Consider the following 18,273-nt stretch of genomic DNA (forward strand, 5'->3'; position numbering starts at 1 on the left):
CGCAGAGTACGCAGTTTGCGTAGGTCACCAACTCCCAGGAGCAGTAGCCCCTCACTGCAGAACAAAGGTCCAGGGGGCGGGGTTGGATCCACATCTAGGGGGTGGAGATGGTAGGTTTAGGGATCAGAGGGTGGAGACGGGTAGGTTTAGTTATATGTAAGGTGGGAGGAGTTGGATCTAGATCCAGCCACGCCCCCTGGATCTTGTGTTCTGCAGTGAGGATAATCTCCCCAGGAGGGTGCACCAGTTGCTTAAAAAAAAAAAAAACAATTGCTTGACGCTCACTTGCTGCTCCTGCTCCCGGTTTGCACTCATTTAACATGCATGCCGAAAAAAATACGCTTTCTAAAGGTCTGATTTCAGATCATGATTGATTGATTGATTGATGATTGAGTTGTTGATGATAAATTGTGTGTTCATTCTGCAGAAGTTTCCAGTCTCAATGGAAAGGTGAGTGATCTGCTGGTGTCTCTGGTCTCTCTGCTTCTGATCCAAATCCACTGCAGTTCTGATCCTGAATGTTCTTCCAGAGTCCAGATCTCATCACAGCCGGATCCACAGATGCCTTCTGGTGCTTTGATTCATGTGCCACGTTACTTGAGCAACCTGTCCTTCAGAGTCTGGAAGAAGATGCAGGACATCGTCCAAAACAGTGAGACTGGAAAAGATCTGTTCTCTTACACATTAAATATAATATTTACAGATTTAAAGAGGTCTGATGTGATTGATCAATAGGATGAGTGTCATAATTCATAATAATCTGTGTTGGGTTCACTTTTGATCATTATATGAACATCAGAATAAAAGCAGCTGTTGATTGTGTCTCATCAGCTCCTGTGATTCTGGATCCAAACACGGCTCATCCACGTCTTGTTCTGTCTGATGATCTCACCTGTCTGACATGGAGCAACACCAAGCAACTGCTTCCTGATAATCCAGAGAGATTCGACATCTATCCCTGTGTCCTGGTTTCAGAGGGTTTTAACTCAGGAACACACTGCTGGGATGTGGAGGTTAAAAAGAGTTCATCCTGGGGTCTTGGAGTAACTATAGCATCAAACCAGAGGAAGGGAGGTGATTTCTTTAACACTAATGTCTGGAGTGTGCAGTACGAAATGTTTGAAGACTTTGGCTTTCCTGTTAAACAGGATCTTGAGCGTGTGAGAGCTGATCTGGACTGTGACAGAGGAACGGTGTCATTCTCTGATCCTGTAACTAACACACATCTACACACATTCACAACCACCTTCACTGACACCGTGTCTTTCCGTTCTTCCGTAGTATTTACCCTCTTAAGATCTTACCCTTAAATTATTGTAGGTCTAATATAATCTACAATCAAATTAAATTATAGCATAAACAGTTGTGTGAATAACTGGTAAATTTTTGTGATCAAGCAGATTAAGAATAACAAACCTCCTATTGGAGAATAACACTGACACTGGCACTTTATCTTCTTTTTCCTTTATGATATAAACATTTAAGTTATAAATGTAGTATTGAGTCATTCTCATTCATGTACCTTCTTTGAAGACATAATAGATCTGCTTGGGTGATATCTCTGGAGAAAATGGTTATGGTGCTTACTATTGCTCGTAGTATTATGCTAATATTAATATTTCTCAGGTTTCTTTGCAAGTTTGTACACGCTTTAATAAACAATACTGAGACCTTTGCTTTCGTAAATGATTATGTTTTTGAAACAATCTGTAGTGAACCAAGGTTCACTCATAATGTTCATAAGAGAGTCACTGGTCGCCACCTACTGGTGGAATATATATATACATATATTTTTTATTTGTTCTTATGTTGTTGGGCAACAATGGTTTGATTCAGACATACTGTAGACACACGGCAGCTGAATGAAGCTCACTTTCAGCTCCACATGAACAATTTTATTAGAATCTATCCTTTCATCTGAAGATGTTCTGTTGTTTCTTCTGCACTGGAAACACAAACTTTTTAAAGAGGTAAAATATGCAACTTTACTAACAAGTTCATAAAATAATTATTTCACATAAAAATTAAACAATATTTACTCACCCTTATGACACTCCAAACATGTTTGACTTTCTTGAAGTGAATCACAAGAGAAAATGTTTGTGCTGCAGCACAGCAGGGTCTCTGTTCTCTTCTCTCTGTCCTCATGAGAGCTGAGATGCTTCAGATCCTGCCACAGATTCATTCTAGTGCTTCAGTGCAGTGTTTCATTCGAGCTGCTGCTAGATGTTAGATGAGTAATGTAGGCATGTGCTCACTGCAGAACATTTCATGCATTTATTTCTGTTGACTTGCAGGATGATGCAGAACAGATGGAGAGGCAGAAACTGATTTCTTCAAACATTGATGATAAGCACACATGTATTTATCACTGTGACTTCAGCATGTGAAAAAAAAATATTTTGACAAGGATTTGTTTATGACATACCATGGAGAAACACTGTGAGCTTCAAACACACCAACAAATAAAGTGCAATAAATAAGTCACACAAAAAAAGTATCTTGAGTTGTTTATTTTTTTGCTTTTCAGTCTTTCTTGAGAAGTGGGACAAAACAGGGTGCAACATTGAAAAAATAAAACTTTGTACTCAGACAAATGAAACTACATTTATGTATCTTATATGTACTAAGCTACTGAGCTATGCTTTGATTCAACCTCCCAACTTTTCTCTTTTTTTAACAAAATGTGCTTTTTACCTTGGACTGTGTAATATAATTTCAACTTTACAACAGCATTCAAGATGTTTTTAACAGTTCAAAACACATTCTCATGTTAGCAGACAGATTACACTTTCACATGTGACCAACAATTCCACAACAAATATAAAATATCATAATGAAATATTATCAAAATATTCCTCTGACGGAGGTGACACATCAGACGGTGGTGACGAAAACCTGAATTAGTGGTCTTTTTAACTATCTAATACATTGAATCAATCAATTACTGTATTAAAACAAAGACAACAAACAGTGAGTATGTTATTGCTCATAAAGCTTTTATTCAAGAGTCACATTTAAGTATTTTTTAAACACAAAATCGTATGGTGGTGACATATGACGGTGTTGACAAATTTGGCATTTCTTTCACAAAACAAATGGAGTTCATGTAGTGTTGTTTTTTCTGTTGATGCTAGATGCTAATGGAACCTGTTTCAGGAGAATAAAATGATCTAAATATTTCAAATAATCTCCTCAGAAATTGGAAGATGGTGTTGACATATCATGGTTGTGATACCGGAAATATTAACATTAGGATTTAAAATATTCTAAAACTATAAAACTGACCAGAGCCTGTTTGACACTGATGTACTCTGCAGAGGAGGATTGTGGCGAGGGGTCCTTTAGATTGACAGCTGCCCCTGATATTCCCTGATTTTATTACATATAATGTATGTCTGACGGTGTTGACAAAAAGTGGGGACACAACTTTGAAACCTTATGAAACATGCGTCACTGAAAAACAACCTTGCTTTGATATGAGATATTATTAAGTGTTACTTTTCATAAAACAAGGTCTTTTTCATCATTTTATAGCATATGAATGATTGAACCCTTCTCTGTGGACACACTGTTTTAGATGTAGTGAGAAGACAATAAGTGTCATAGATTTCACATAATAATGATAAAACTAAATTGAAGGGCATAATTGTGTTAAATACATTCTATTATTAATCCCCATAACATTTACAATTAAAAATAATTTTGGTTTCACTTTATTTTGATGGTCCCTTTAGCACATTCTGTTGACTATAAGTAGCATTGCCCCTACATTCCTTCTAACTCTCAAGTGGTGTATTAGTAGACTGGTAGGGTTAGGGTTAGAATAAGTTGACATGTACTTGCACAGTTACTTACAGTCAATAGAGTGTCTGTTGGAAGACCATCACAATAAAGAGTTAGCAGATATGAAGCAGACAGTCTACTAATACTCTAATGAGAGTTAGTTGACATGTAGTTGCAACATTACTTAGTGTCAACAGAATGTTCAAAAGGGACAATCAAAATAAAGTGTTACCATATTTTTTTTTTTGAATTTTTGAACCTAATAGCAGTTACAATTGTTGGACATGTTTTGTCCCATGTCTCAAGAATGACTGTATTATTATTATTATTATTATTATTATTAATCAGTATACGTGTTCACTTTGAATGCATTTTGTTCATATGAACTTGAAGTAATCCTGATGTTCCTGTCTGACCTGTTCCACAACATACCTAAAGATTATCATAAACTGATCCACCCTCTTAAAACACTTAACAAGAAGAGACCGTTTCATTATTTCACTCTTTTTGGTCATACTGGTGCTTTTGTGTTATTTCTGGGTATAATCAGAAAGGAATCAGCAATCAATGAAGAACAAAGACAAAAACACTTCCAGAAAGATTTTCAAGAAGTTTGCTTCTGAACACTCAGCAGTTCTTTGTATTTCTTTTGGTTTGGTTTTTAAACCATTGGGAAGTGAAAGTAAAGTTTAGATTGCTGGACTCAAAACAGTCAAACAGTGAAAATGGAGTCACTATTTGAAGAAGATTTTTCTTGTCCTGTGTGTAATGATATCTTCAAGACTCCTGTTGTTTTATCATGTAGCCACAGTTTGTGTAAAGAGTGTCTTCAACAGTTCTGGAGAACCAAGGAAACTCAGGAGTGTCCTGTCTGCAGGAGAAGATCCTCAAGAGATGATCCTCCAGTTTGTCTTGCATTTAAAAACGTGTGTGCATCATTTCTGAAGCAGAAAAATGAGAGGTGTTCATCAGGATCTGAGGAGATCTGCAGTTTACACAATGAGACACTCAAACTCTTCTGTCTGGAGGAAAAACAGCCGGTGTGTTTAGTGTGCAGAGATTCACAGAAACACGTCAATCACACATTCAGACCCATCGGTGAAGCTGTTTCATCAAGTAAGGTAAGACAAATGTCTTGTTTCATACAGTATGGAATAAAAAGGAGTCATAAACACATACTGTATATCATCACATTTTCTCTGCCATTTTAATCAACTTCATATAACATACAATGTTTTGAAAAAAAAAAAAAAAAAAACGTATTTGCCCATACTGATTTCTTCAATTTTTCTGTATACAGTATATCATAATAAATAGTGCTACATCATCAAACGAAATACAACACACAACAAAGACAAACTGAGTAAACTTAGTCTTACCCATCAATCACCCATGTGAAAAACTAATTTAGCAGTAATAACTACAATGATATGCTTACGATATATGGAGATCAGTTGTGCTAAATCATTGGCTTGTTTGGTTACTCTTGTGCTAAATCATTGATTTGTTGCATAATCCAGTTGCACTTGAGCTTCAGCTTACAAACAGATTATTCTTCTTTAGGATTTTCTGGTAAAGCAGAAAAATGCACGTCCTTTAATGTTGTTATTGGCTTGCTACTGTGTCAAGTTGTTTACACTTGGAGATAATAGCTCTCACTGTGGTTCATTGAGCTCCAGCGCCTTTAAAACTGTTTGCAACCCTTTCAATCACTTTGTTCCTCATTATCATTTTACTGTTTAGTTTAGTTTAGTTTAGTTTAGTTTAGTTTAATTTAAAGTTTGATATGACAGGATATTGCAGCACAAAACCCTGAAATATGTCAAACATACACATACTCCAAGACAATCATCTATTACATGTGTATATACACACACACGAATAACACAGATTCACAGAAAAGGCATCCTAATCAAGGACCTGTGAGTTATCTATACAACAATTTTAGAGCACGGGGAATAAAGGAGAGTTCATGACGTTTAGTCTTACTCCTGGGTACAACAAATGTCTTGTGCTACCGAAGAGAATAAGTAGGTGTTGGAGCCATAGGCAGGAAACAATGCAGTGGTGATGAACTGTCCTTGAGTGTTTTAGTAAGAGTACGTATGGTGGCTTCTTCATGCCTCTCACTCAATGTTGGGAGAGTTGATGTCGGAATGCCTATTATCCGACAGCATCGCTTTTGGATCCTCTCTAACTCCTCAGAGAGACCTTTAGGTAGACCACCCCATACTGGACTAGCATACTCGAGAACTGGCCGTATAAAAGTCAAGTATACTTGCACTAAAACATCACAAGGAAGACCCGCTTTTTTTGCAGCGCAAAGATAGTATATTCTGGGGCGCACCTTCAAAATCATGTACTTAATGTGGAGGATATTTGAACTCCAAGCAATTTAAAGGTGGAAATTCTACTAATTGCTTGTCCTGAGATAACAGGAGAGGGAGGGGAGGGAATGTTGTCCTCTCTCCTGGCATTAATTACCATGTCCACAGTCTTAGCTCCATTCATTGCCAATGTAAAGTCCCCATTCCACTACAGAATCCAAGGCCTTCTGAGTGAGTCCAGGTAAAGATCCCATTAGAAACTCTGTGAATGTTAGATCATCAGCATATTTCACAGGTATTACCGAAGGAGGAAAATATGTATCCAGGCTATTTATGCATATGGCAAAAAGCAGAGGGATAGAAGTCCCCCTTGAGGAACACCAGCTGGAACTGGAAAGGAGTTAGACACACAGGAGCCCCACTTCACCCTCTTCTCTCTGTTACTCAGATAGCTCCTTACAATAAGCCAAAGGGGTCGTCTGACTTGCAAGTCAGCTAAGGAATGTAGCAGTCAACAATGTTCAATTGTGTCAAAAGCTCGAGTGAAGTCAACAAAAACAGCATGTATATCCATTTTGGGGGAGCTGTTAAGTGCTTCATGCCAGTGCTGCAGAATTTGAATCAAGGCAGCGTCAGTTGATCTGTTCCTCAAAGCCGTGTTGTGATGGTTCGATCTTAGTAACTGTATCCTCCAGAATGGCATCTCTGAGGATTCCTTCAAACACTTTTACAACACAGCTGAGTAGTGAGATCTGGCAATGATCTGCTGGAAAACTAGGCTTTGCTTTTTTAGGAACAGCTTTGACTATAGCCTCCTTCCATTGTTTTGGAAAAATGTTATGCTGGATGCATGTATTGAAGATGTCACATAACACTGGTGCCAACTCTTCATGAAAAGTCTTTAGCACCCAAGGAGGAACGCAGTCGGGACCAGCAGCCTTGGCTGCATTCACTTTACGGAGTCTAGTCTTAATTTGTCCTATACTCAGAGGAGGTACACTACAATTTGACAACTTGCAGGCAACTTCTTTCTCAGATGAAGAAATGTGGCTCGCATAATTCCACACAGAAGCAAAGTGCCTAGCCAGAGTGTCACACTCACGTTGCATGATGTTTTGATCCTGAGACACCATGTCACTCTTATCTCCTTCCATCCCCATTAAATTCTTCACTGACTTAAACCATTGTTTTGGCTTGGAGCATCGCAGTTCCTCCACCTCATGTTGGTAATATTGTTTCTTTGCATTCTTGATTTTTTTGGCAATGATTGATTTTAACTTCCTGTCTATCTTTTATCAGATTTTTAATTTAAACAGTCATCCAAGGCTTATCTGTGTTTGTGATAGAGACTTTCTTTAATGGAACTGTTTTATCCAAAATAGATATGATAGTGGAAGTAAAGGCACCAACCTTGATCCATAGCTTCGTGAATGTGAGAAAAATCAGTAGTGTTCATAAGGAGGCCCAGTTCCCTGATTGTCTCAGGGGTATGTTTTCTGCAAAAAAATATGTTTAATAGGCTTGGTGGGACAGTTTCCTGGATTTATCAAGATAGTCTGATGGTCAGAAGAGCCAACAGGAGGCAAATGCTCTGGTGTCTGATACATAGAGGAAATATTGGTAAATATAGAGTCTAGTTGACTAGCCTTTCTTGTTGCTCCAGCCACAATTTGTTTCAAACCATGTCTGCTGCAGATGGTTTCAGACTTGTACTTATTTGTATCACCAAGTATGACAATTGCAGCCTGCTGGTAGTTACATTCAATATATCTGAGACAACTATCCAAATACTGTGAGATTAGTAAATCAGGTTGGGCTGTTGCAGAAGAACGTGGTGGAAAATATAGCACAGCAGCAATAATACAACTTAACCCTCGAGGAAGACGACTGGGACTTAACCAGACCCACAAAGCTTCATTCTCTTCCTCTTCTAGATGAGTCAGTCGAATTTGTTTGATGGTATTACAAACATACAAGGCAACTCCTCCACCCCCACCTCCCTTGCGATCCCGCCGATGTATTGTATATCCAGGAAAAGTTACAATCTGGGATACCATCATTTAGCCAAGTCTCTGAAACGGCGACAACTGCTAAGTTATTATTCAGTGCTACACTGTGCAGCTCATCACATTTGTGGCGTAAAGAATGCACATTAGAAAGGAGAAAACCAGGCATAGATGGTATTGACTTGTGTTGGTTTATCTTGATATGAATTAAGTTCTTAGGTTGGTAGCAACAGTCAGATAAAAACATTCTTTGCCCAGTTGGCTGTCTTTTAATATCCACAGCAGTTCCACAAGAAGTAGAGTGATTTCCAACAATTGTACATATTGAATGAATGTCATTTCTCCCAGCTTTCTTACCCCTTGGGCGAGATCTGAGTTGAAGAATCCCATTTAACTGCAGTATGTTCTTAACTTCAGGAGCCAAAGGAGATGCACACATCTTCTCAGACTTCTTAAAAAATGGAAATCACTTAAATGTCCAGGTTGTGCCATTGTTAGGAGAAGAGGAAACAATTACTTGAAGATGGTTTCATCAATAGTTTCCTATCATCCACCCAGCTGTAGAAGAGTAGGCCGCATACCAAAATCCATCCAAAATCTCCCAGAAATAAATCCATCCACATGTCCTAACTCACAATATAGCAATACAATCATACAAGTAAATGATCTATCTGTGCATTTCCAAACTATATTAAGTTAAAATTGTTTAAAAAGCTAAAAAGACCAAGCCAAAGCCAAACAACTCAACATTCATGCGGCTGCCCTTAAAAGCGCCACCTAGCACCTCCTTTAGCCCTTTTGTATTCTCTTAGCATCTGGCATTTTATGTATTTTACTTTCAATTCTAGTTGGAACTCAATACAGCACTGAAGTCCTTAAAAGAGAAACTTCAACATGATGAAAACATTAAAGAAGTGTTCGAGAAAATTGTTCAACACATCAAGGTGAGGAAACAGAACTTTAAAAAAAAAAAAAATGGTTTGCAAAGACATTAAAAGCCTTCAGATCAAAAGATCATGAGAAAAATAAATTTAGTGTGCCCAGACGTTTGACTGGTGTGTTGTAGATGATCTGATGTGATGTATGTTGATTGATTGTGACGATTGAAGTGAATGTGATTTGATTTCAGTCTCAAGCTGAGCACACAGAGCGTCAGATTAAACAGCAGTTTGAGAAGCTTCATCAGTTTCTCAGAGACGAAGAAGAAGCTACAATCACTGCACTGAGGGAGGAAGAGGAGCAGAAGCAGCAGATGATGAAGGAGAAGCTGGAGGAGATCAACAGACACATCTCAGCTCTTTCACACACAATCAAAGACACGGAGGAGATGATGAAAGACAATGACGTCTGCTTTCTAAAGGTCTGATTTCAGATCATGATTGATTGATTGATTGATTGAGTTGTTGATGATAAATTGTGTGTTTGTTCTGCAGAAGTTTCCAGTCTCAATGGAAAGGTGAGTGATCTGCTGGTGTCTCTGGTCTCTCTGCTTCTGATCCAAATCCACTGCAGTTCTGATCCTGAATGTTCTTCCAGAGTCCAGATCTCATCACAGCCGGATCCACAGACGCCTTCTGGAGCTTTGATTGATGTGCCACGTTACTTGGGCAACCTGTCCTTCAGAGTCTGGAAGAAGATGCAGGACATCGTCCAAAACAGTGAGTCTGGTGAAGATATGTGCTCTTACACATACACTGGAAATGATGCATGAGGGAAGATTTACAGATTTTAGCATTATGTGTGAATAAGGCTAGCCGCACACTAGACGATTTTCAAATCTTAACCGATTTTTAAACCATGGGAGACCATGAAGACAGTTTCAACCAATGTTTAGCCTTATAATCCTCTGAACATGCACACTAGATGATTCGAGCAGACCGTGAGACCTCACACTTGTCGAATTGTAGGAACGATTTCACAGTGACACATAATCTCATGGACACTCATGAGATCAAACGTGATCCATCTCGATCGGGAGCAGATAAATAATCGTAATGACGCCACACAATAGAGGATGTTTTGGACAAAAAAAATCGCTTGCAACAAGCCACGATTCAGGTGTGCAAATCAGGCTTGAAATCGGATTTAAAATCCTCTAGTATGAGGCCAGCCAATCCAGATGAGCTACTACACCAAAATTAGCCTTAGACAAGAGACGAACATGATATTCACAATTATGGAACTGTCACAGCTAGTTATTGGAGTGCCCAGCTTAGCCACCAGAGGGCACTCTCTTTGTGCTATTGTTTGTGTGTTCTGGACTGCGTTTCCCATAACCCTTTGCACTGAGATGAAAATGTGAAATGGTGTCTGATCAATAGGACGAGTGTCATAATTCATAATAATCTGTGTTTGATTCACTCTTGATCATTATATGAACATCAGGATAAAAGCAGCTGTTGACTGTGTCTCATCAGCTCCTGTGATTCTGGATCCAAACACTGCAAATCAGTGGCTTTTCCTGTCTGATGATCTGACCAGTGTGAGAAACAGCAGGAACAAACAACTGCTTCCTGATAATCCAGAGAGATTCGACTATTATCCATGTGTTATGGGTTCAGAGGGTTTTAACTCAGGAACACACTGCTGGGATGTGGAGGTTAAAGGCAGTTTAAAGTGGAGTCTTGGAGTAACTACAGCATCAAACCTAAGGAAGGGAGGTGATTTCTATACCACAGGAGTCTGGGGTCTGCAGTACGGACTGACTACAGTGTTTGGTTTTCCTGTTGAACAGGATCTTGAGCGTGTGAGAGTGTATCTGGACTATGACAGAGGAACGGTGTCATTCTCTGATCCTGTAACTAACACACATCTACACACATTCACAACCACCTTCAGTGACACTGTCTTGCCATTCTTCTGGATTTCTCCATTTTCATCTCTGCAAATCTTACAGTCCAATTAGTAAACATTACACCTGTAGGTCTGGATCGACCTGCCTTCATTTTATTAGGGGCACACCTGAACCAGATAATCAGGCTCTTCGGGATTTCTTGAAAATCCAGGCAGAAGACCACTGCTCTGTAGTGTTGACATATATGAACCCTGAGCAGTATCTTTTTTAATACTGAGGATTTTGCAGTGGCTCTTGATGTTCTTGGTTATGGTTTTGGTCTGGGTCTTGGAGAGTCTGGCCATAACAACACCTCTGGTCTCGGATGGATTTGATCTGGTCAGGTTTAATATAAGGTTTTTTTTCTTATAACAAAAATAATTGAACATTTAAATAAAATAAAGCAAAATACAAAAAAAAAGTATAAAGTTACAAATTTTGCACAGATTAACGTGCAAAAGAATATAAAGACCAATAGGTACCACTTTACAATGAGATCTCATGAGTTAACCTTAGTTAATGCATTGACATTAACAATGAGCAATATTTGCTACAGAAATTATTTATCTTTGTTAAAAAATACAACTCTTAGTTCATGTTAGCTCATTAAATAACACAGTGCAACTTTAGATTTTAACAACGTGTTATTAAATATTGGAATTACCTAAGATTAATAAATGTTTAGATGAATTTTTCATTGGCAGATTATGTTAACAAATGAATTAACTAATGTTAACTAATGAAGCCCTAATGTAAAAGTGTGACCGAACATCTAGGGCATGTTGTAGTCCAGATTAAATTGTTAAGTTTAAAAAAGAATAGCCTATTACATATAAATATTTAAGTTTTGATGAACACCGTAGCGAATACACAAATCTGAAAGGCTGTTTAAATCATTTAAACACGTTTCAGAAACAGAAAGTAGCCCAGCTGCCTTGTTTACGGGGGTTTCCTGGGTAGAGACTGCATTTCTGTCAGCCGCACCACAAGGATACGCTGTTTTCTATGCTTTGATTTGAACGAAAACAGCGTATCCTTGTGATGTGGCCACTGATGGCAGATGGACTATTCTGACGATGTCTTTCATACTTTTCTTGGCCTTGAGTGTTGTTTACTTGGCAGTCAATGGGACAGTCACAAGCCTGCCGCTTTTCAACCAAAATATCTTAAATTGTGTTCTGAAGACACCTAAAAAATCATCTCTTCCGTCATCACTTGACTTCATCTTAAAAAAACAAACAAATTTGGTCTCTTTCTTTAACTTCTCCCTGTCTAGCTAGTATTTACTCTGAACAAAGCCAGAAACTTTGTAATGCGAGCTCTTCCTGTGTCTATGTGTCTCTTTATAATGAATTGCTTAGTATATTCCTCAATTGTAAGTCACTTTGGATAAAAGCGTCTGCTAAGTGAATAAATGTAAATGATGTTATTGAGAGGAGACAACTTGTGATTTTATTGAGAGGTGACTCTTGAGGAGGCAAGTGTGAGAGATCCAGAGTCTCTAGCTAAAAAGAGAGATTTGAGCCCAATGTAATGTTCTTGAGATCTTGTTTAAAACATTGGCAGAGACAAATAAAGACCACCAGGATCTTTAGTTAAAGAGAAAAATCTGAGCACAGTGTGTGTTGTTGTTGAGATCTCTTCTGAAACTTTAAAGGAGACCATTGTGAGAGTGTTATAGAGTTTTGGTCTCAGGAGACAAGCAGGAGATTCAAGCAAAAATCTCCATTCGATCTTAAAGTAAACTCATTTCCTACTAGGATAAATATTTGAGATGTTAAAGAGATCTCACTTTTGATTTTTCTTTCCTCTGGGAGTATTAACTAATACTAACAAATGCAACATTTGGCTTTAATAATGTATTAGTAAATGTTGAGAGTAACATTAACTAAGACTGATAAATGCTTTAGAAGTATTTCTCATTGTTACTTCATGTAGTTAGCTAATGTTAGCTAGTGAAGCCTATAGGTTTCGTTGGAGCTAGAAGAAATTAGTATCGTCTGCGTAACAGTGAAAACGAACTCCATTATTTTTAATGATAAACACTGACAATCATCATGATAAGCACACGTTTGTTTATCACTGGAACTGCAGCATGTGAAGAAATCATTTAGACAAGGATTTTATTATGACAGACCCTGGAGAAACTCTGTGAGCTTCAAATACACCTACAAATAAAGCATAAAACATTCACAAATAATGTGGCTTGAGTCTTTTTATTGTCACGTGTTCTCACGTTGTTCTTTTGTTTTTGGCTTTCTTTATGTTTGAGACTTTCAATGCATGTTAGCTTGTTTACACCAACCTGAAGAAAGCCTGATGTTCCTGTTTAACCTGCTGCACAACATATCCAAATTTGTTCAGAAACCGATCCACCCTTTTACATCACTAACCAGGAAAAGACTGACGTGTTATTTATCCTTTATATTACTGACTTTGACTTAACAAAAGCATAAAATAATCAGCAATCAGTGGAGAATGAAGAGAAACATGTTCAAGAAGGATTTTAGAGAAGTTTGTTTCTGAACAGAGAGCAGATTTTGTATTTGTCAAGGTTATTCATTCTTCAGAAAGTGAAAGTAAAATTTTGATTGCTGGAGCTCAAACAGTGAAAATGGATTCACTCTCTGAAGCTGATTTTTCTTGTCCTGTGTGTTATGAAATCTTCAAGGATCCTGTTGTTTTATCATGTAGTCACAGTTTCTGTAAAGAGTGTCTTCAAAGATTCTGGAGAATCAAGGAAACTCAGGAGTGTCCTGTCTGCAGGAGAAGATCCTCAAGAGATGATCCTCCAAGTAATCTAGTGTTGAAAAACTTGTGTGAGTCGTTCCTGAAGGAGAGAAATGAGAGCCGTTCATCAGGATCTGAGGAGATCTGCAGTTTACACAGTGAGAAACTCAAACTCTTCTGTCTGGAGGACAAACAGCCGGTGTGTTTAGTGTGCAGAGATTCACAGAAACACGTCAATCACACATTCACACAAATAAGTGAAGCTGTTTCATCATACAAGGTAAGACTAATTTGCATATAAGAATGAACACTTGTTTAAGTTCATACATCACGTACATGAACATATTACAGAAAAAGTCTTATTAGGTGTCTTTTAATTAAAAAATCCAGGAGGACCTCAATACAGCACTGAAGTCCTTACAAGAGAAACTTAAACACAGAGAAACAATGAAAGTAGAGTTTGAGAAAACAGCTCAACACATCAAGGTGAGATTTGACTCTTAACATATTTACATTACATTACGTTGATTTAGAAGAACAGAACTGGTTCGTCTGACACACAATTGTTGAAATATGAAATGCTGCCTATATAATTACATTAGGTCACGTATACCATAGTTTACTCTTCAAAATCTATTAACTTGTAAATGCTATTGACTGGGTCAATGTAGTACGGAGCCCTGCACATGACATGCAAGAAAAAATAAATAAATCGTTGGCACGTTTTATTAATTCGTTCCCTCGATTTACTAGGCCGTGTTATTAGCAAATCGAGCGCACGATTTAGTAAAAAATATGTGCACGTTTTAGTAAATCGTGCGCACGATTTATATTATTTTTCCTGCATGTCATGTGCGGGGCTCCATAGTTATGTCATGTTATGGTTTTATTTTGAGTTGGGAATGAGTTATAGAGACATGCAGCAGTGCATGGAATCATTTGTCACAAAGAAGGCGGATATGATAGCCAACTTAAGATGAATAAAGCACCAGCACCTGTTAGGAGGTAATGATTAAAACGTGGACACGATTTACCTAGAACGAGGGACGGATTATTATATCGAGCGCATGATTTACTTATTTTTTCTTGCATGTCATGTGCAGGACTCCGTAGATATGTTCCCCTCACTTTTAGAAACAACTTCATTCCTATTGATAAACTAATATTTCTTTACCGCAGTGCGAAGGGAAGAGGAACCATTCGTGTGAAACGGAGCCTCTGCCTGCCTCGTTTCAGCAGTGGGCGGGACTAATAAACATACGGCAATGCCATTGGCTGGCACTCACCTTTCACCGTTCACGCATAGCTAATCATTAGGCAAACGTAGCAAATAATTAAATGTTCATCAACTGCTGAAATATGCATTTACTTACCTTACAATCAAGTAAATTTCAGGGTGTTCATAACATTGAGTGACCAATAATCTCTTAAGCACCTCCATCCCATAATTCTCTAAGGTCTGTTTAATATGTAGAATACACATTTTCATTTAGACATGGTTGCAGGCAACAACGTTTAAGTGCCATCAAAAGATTTTATTGATGGAAAGTTTAGTTGGTATGCAGTTTATATTATTTATTAGATTAGTTATTGTATTATTTTAGAATAAATAATACATTTATACAATTGTTTTATTTCAGATTAGTTATTGTATTATTGCAAATAATATCGAAGTTAACTATCCACTCACTCTTCATGCTGCTCTAGAATCAGTTGTGTCTTTAAAATGATTGAATTGAATGTGTTTTGATTTCAGTCTCAAGCTGAGCACACTGAGCGTCAGATTAAACAGCAGTTTGAGAAGCTTCATCAGTTTCTCAGAGATGAAGAAGAAGCTACAATCACTGCACTGAGGGAGGAAGAGGAGCAGATGATGAAGGAGAAGCTGGAGGAGATCAACAGAAACATCTCAGCTCTTTCACACACAATCAAAGACACAGAGGAGATGATGAAAGACAATGATGTCTGCTTTCTAAAGGTCTGATTTCAGATCATGATTGATTGATTGATTGAGTTGTTGATGATGTTGTGTGTTTGTTCTGCAGAAGTTTCCAGTCTCAATGGAAAGGTGAGTGATCTGCTGGTGTCTCTGGTCTCTCTGCTTCTGATCCAAATCCACTGCAGTTCTGATCCTGAATGTTCTTCCAGAGTCCAGATCTCATCACAGCCGGATCCACAGATGCCTTCTGGAGCTTTGAATCATGTGCCACGTTACTTGGGCAACCTGTCCTTCAGAGTCTGGAAGAAGATGCAGGACATCGTCCAAAACAGTGAGTCTGGAGAAGATCTGTGCTCTTACACATACACTAGAAATGGTGCATGAGTGAAGATTTACAGATTTTAGCATTATGTATGAATAACCGGATGAGATACTGCACCAAAATGAACTGTAAACAAGAGAAGATAATGATATTTACATTTACAATGATGCAGTAGATCTCTACAATTCAGTTTGTGTGATCAGATTATTTGATCCATAGGAAGAGCATCATAATTCATAATAATCTGTGTTTGGTTCACTGATCATTATATGAACATCAGAATAAAAGCAGCTGTTGATTGTGTCTCATCAGCTCCTGTGATTCTGGATCCAAACACGGCTCATCCACGTCTTGTCCTCTCTGATGATCTCACCAGTTTGAGATGGAGCAACATCAGGCAACCGCTTCCTGATAATCCAGAGAGATTTGATGATCATTACTGTGTTCTGGGTTCAGAGGGTTTTAACTCAGGAACACACTGCTGGGATGTGGAGGTTAAAGAGAGTTTATGCTGGAGTATAGGAGTAACTACAGCATCAAACAAAAGGAAGGGGTGTGATTTCTATAATTCTAATGTCTGGAGTGTGCAGTATGATCAGTATGGACTGTATGAACGGTCTGGTTTTCATATTAAACAGTATCTTGAGCGTGTAAGAGTGTATCTGGACTATGACAGAGGAACGGTGTCATTCTCTGATCCTGTAACTAACACACATCTACACACATACACAACCACCTTCACTGACACCGTCTTTCCATCCTTTGATAGTTTTTCCCCTCTCAGGATCTTACCGTTTAGTAGTCAGTAAACAGCACCTTTATCAATTAGTTAAATTTTTTCTATAGCACTTTTATACAATTAGACCAATTAGAGACAATTTTATGATTCGTGGTTTCAGGCTAATTACCATTTACCCCATCAAGCCTTGAACTTTTTTTCTTTAAACAAATGTGTGAGTGAGATTACTGTATATAATTTCAGTGTCATTTTCTGTATGAAAGGTTAAAAGTTTGGGATGTTAATGAAGTTGTAAGTAATGGGAAAATCATTTGTCAAAAAGAAAACTTTTTTTTATTTTTGTTTCCCCAGCAAGATAAATTAATAAAAAGATAACCTAGAAAATACTTCGCTTGTTGATTTAAAATCAGTAGCCTACTCACGGCAACTATGAGCAGTGGAAACATAAGTGTGATTTTACTGACATCTAGTGGTGAAATTGTGCAACTGACTGAAAAAGTCAGTAGCTACATTACAAGATGACTGTTGACAGTAATAACAAATTATTTAAAAGGGCCACAGAGCAAACCACATGAGTTTTGTGCTTCAAAGGGGTCCCATGCTCGTAAGGTAATAATAAAAATCTTTAGCGAAATTAAGTTATCTAAACTCAACTCTTAATAACTGTGCACAATTTACAGTGTAGCTGACAGAGTTTTAATTTAGACACTATATCTGAACAAATAGCAGCTGTGGCCTGTTTTTTTTTTTTTTTTTTTTTTTTTTATTTACTATACCATGGATGAGAATCCTGCGGGCATTTAGGTAAAATAAATGATGCTCCTCTGAAACATATTAAATATATTCCTCTGTTCAGAGGGCTGAATGTGTTTGTTTCTACAGAGCATTCTGTCGCTGACCTTTTAACACTTTTAGACTGCACTCTTGTTTTTTCTGTATTAAAGTGCTTTTGCAGTCACTGCATGTTCACACTGTCAGTTTTGGCATTTGTAATGGTTTTACTGGTTATAATGGGACTTGTATTGGTTTTAATGGAAACTGTAATGAACATGTTGGTCTCTACTGGTAATTGGTCACCTTCTATTGGTGGCTTGTTAAAACCACTAAATCCTAATGGAATATGTCCCAAAACACACTACAGAAACCCATTTTTAATGGTTTTAATGGTTAAAAGTTGATGGTTTGTAATGTTTGTATCTGTAGTGGAAACCATTAGAATTTCTGTGATGGTTTCTATTGTTTTTATTCAGCAGGGAGTAGTGTCTTGAATACTGTTTGTATGAATGTGCAATGGAAGTCAAGCCCTTATTCCTTACCAGTAGCCATAGGAACGGTGAACAAAGTAATATCAAAGATGGCGTACATTAAACTGAAAAGTCCTTTCACTTTTGACAAGAGGCCAATCAAGCCACGAGCTGGCCTCTAATTCAAATGAACATGACAATCACACATTAAGACCAATCAGTGAAGTATTTCATCATATAATCATAGCGCCACCTGCTGGCAACAAGAAATTACTTGTTTTACACTAACTTAAATAAGCAATGTCCGATCTGCCCCAAACTTCACACCTTTGATAAGACTCCTGGCT

General features: G+C 37.8%; 3 protein-coding genes across 3 annotated transcripts; all 3 read left to right on the forward strand.

Annotated features, from left to right (window-relative positions):
• The first annotated feature begins 303 nt into the window (after nt 1–303).
• LOC131538073 (butyrophilin subfamily 2 member A2-like) lies at nt 304–2,050 on the forward strand. Its single transcript, XM_058771903.1, has 3 exons — nt 304–450; nt 531–652; nt 832–2,050. Exons 1-3 carry the CDS (start codon nt 386–388, stop codon nt 1,308–1,310), a joined length of 666 nt encoding a protein of 221 aa, XP_058627886.1. The 5' UTR covers nt 304–385; the 3' UTR covers nt 1,311–2,050.
• A 2,447-nt stretch (nt 2,051–4,497) lies between these two features.
• On the forward strand, nt 4,498–12,969 carry LOC131533659 (E3 ubiquitin-protein ligase TRIM35-like). Its single transcript, XM_058766037.1, has 6 exons — nt 4,498–4,907; nt 8,968–9,063; nt 9,249–9,479; nt 9,553–9,575; nt 9,656–9,777; nt 10,537–12,969. Exons 1-6 carry the CDS (start codon nt 4,512–4,514, stop codon nt 11,022–11,024), a joined length of 1,356 nt encoding a protein of 451 aa, XP_058622020.1. The 5' UTR covers nt 4,498–4,511; the 3' UTR covers nt 11,025–12,969.
• Nucleotides 12,970–13,161: 192 nt separating this feature from the next.
• On the forward strand, nt 13,162–17,483 carry LOC131533652 (nuclear factor 7, brain-like). Its single transcript, XM_058766026.1, has 6 exons — nt 13,162–13,962; nt 14,073–14,168; nt 15,439–15,660; nt 15,728–15,750; nt 15,831–15,952; nt 16,256–17,483. Exons 1-6 carry the CDS (start codon nt 13,567–13,569, stop codon nt 16,750–16,752), a joined length of 1,356 nt encoding a protein of 451 aa, XP_058622009.1. The 5' UTR covers nt 13,162–13,566; the 3' UTR covers nt 16,753–17,483.
• Nucleotides 17,484–18,273: the final 790 nt, after the last annotated feature.

This window comes from Onychostoma macrolepis, chromosome 03, assembly GCF_012432095.1.
Source record: "Onychostoma macrolepis isolate SWU-2019 chromosome 03, ASM1243209v1, whole genome shotgun sequence".
Lineage (NCBI taxonomy): Eukaryota > Metazoa > Chordata > Actinopteri > Cypriniformes > Cyprinidae > Onychostoma > Onychostoma macrolepis.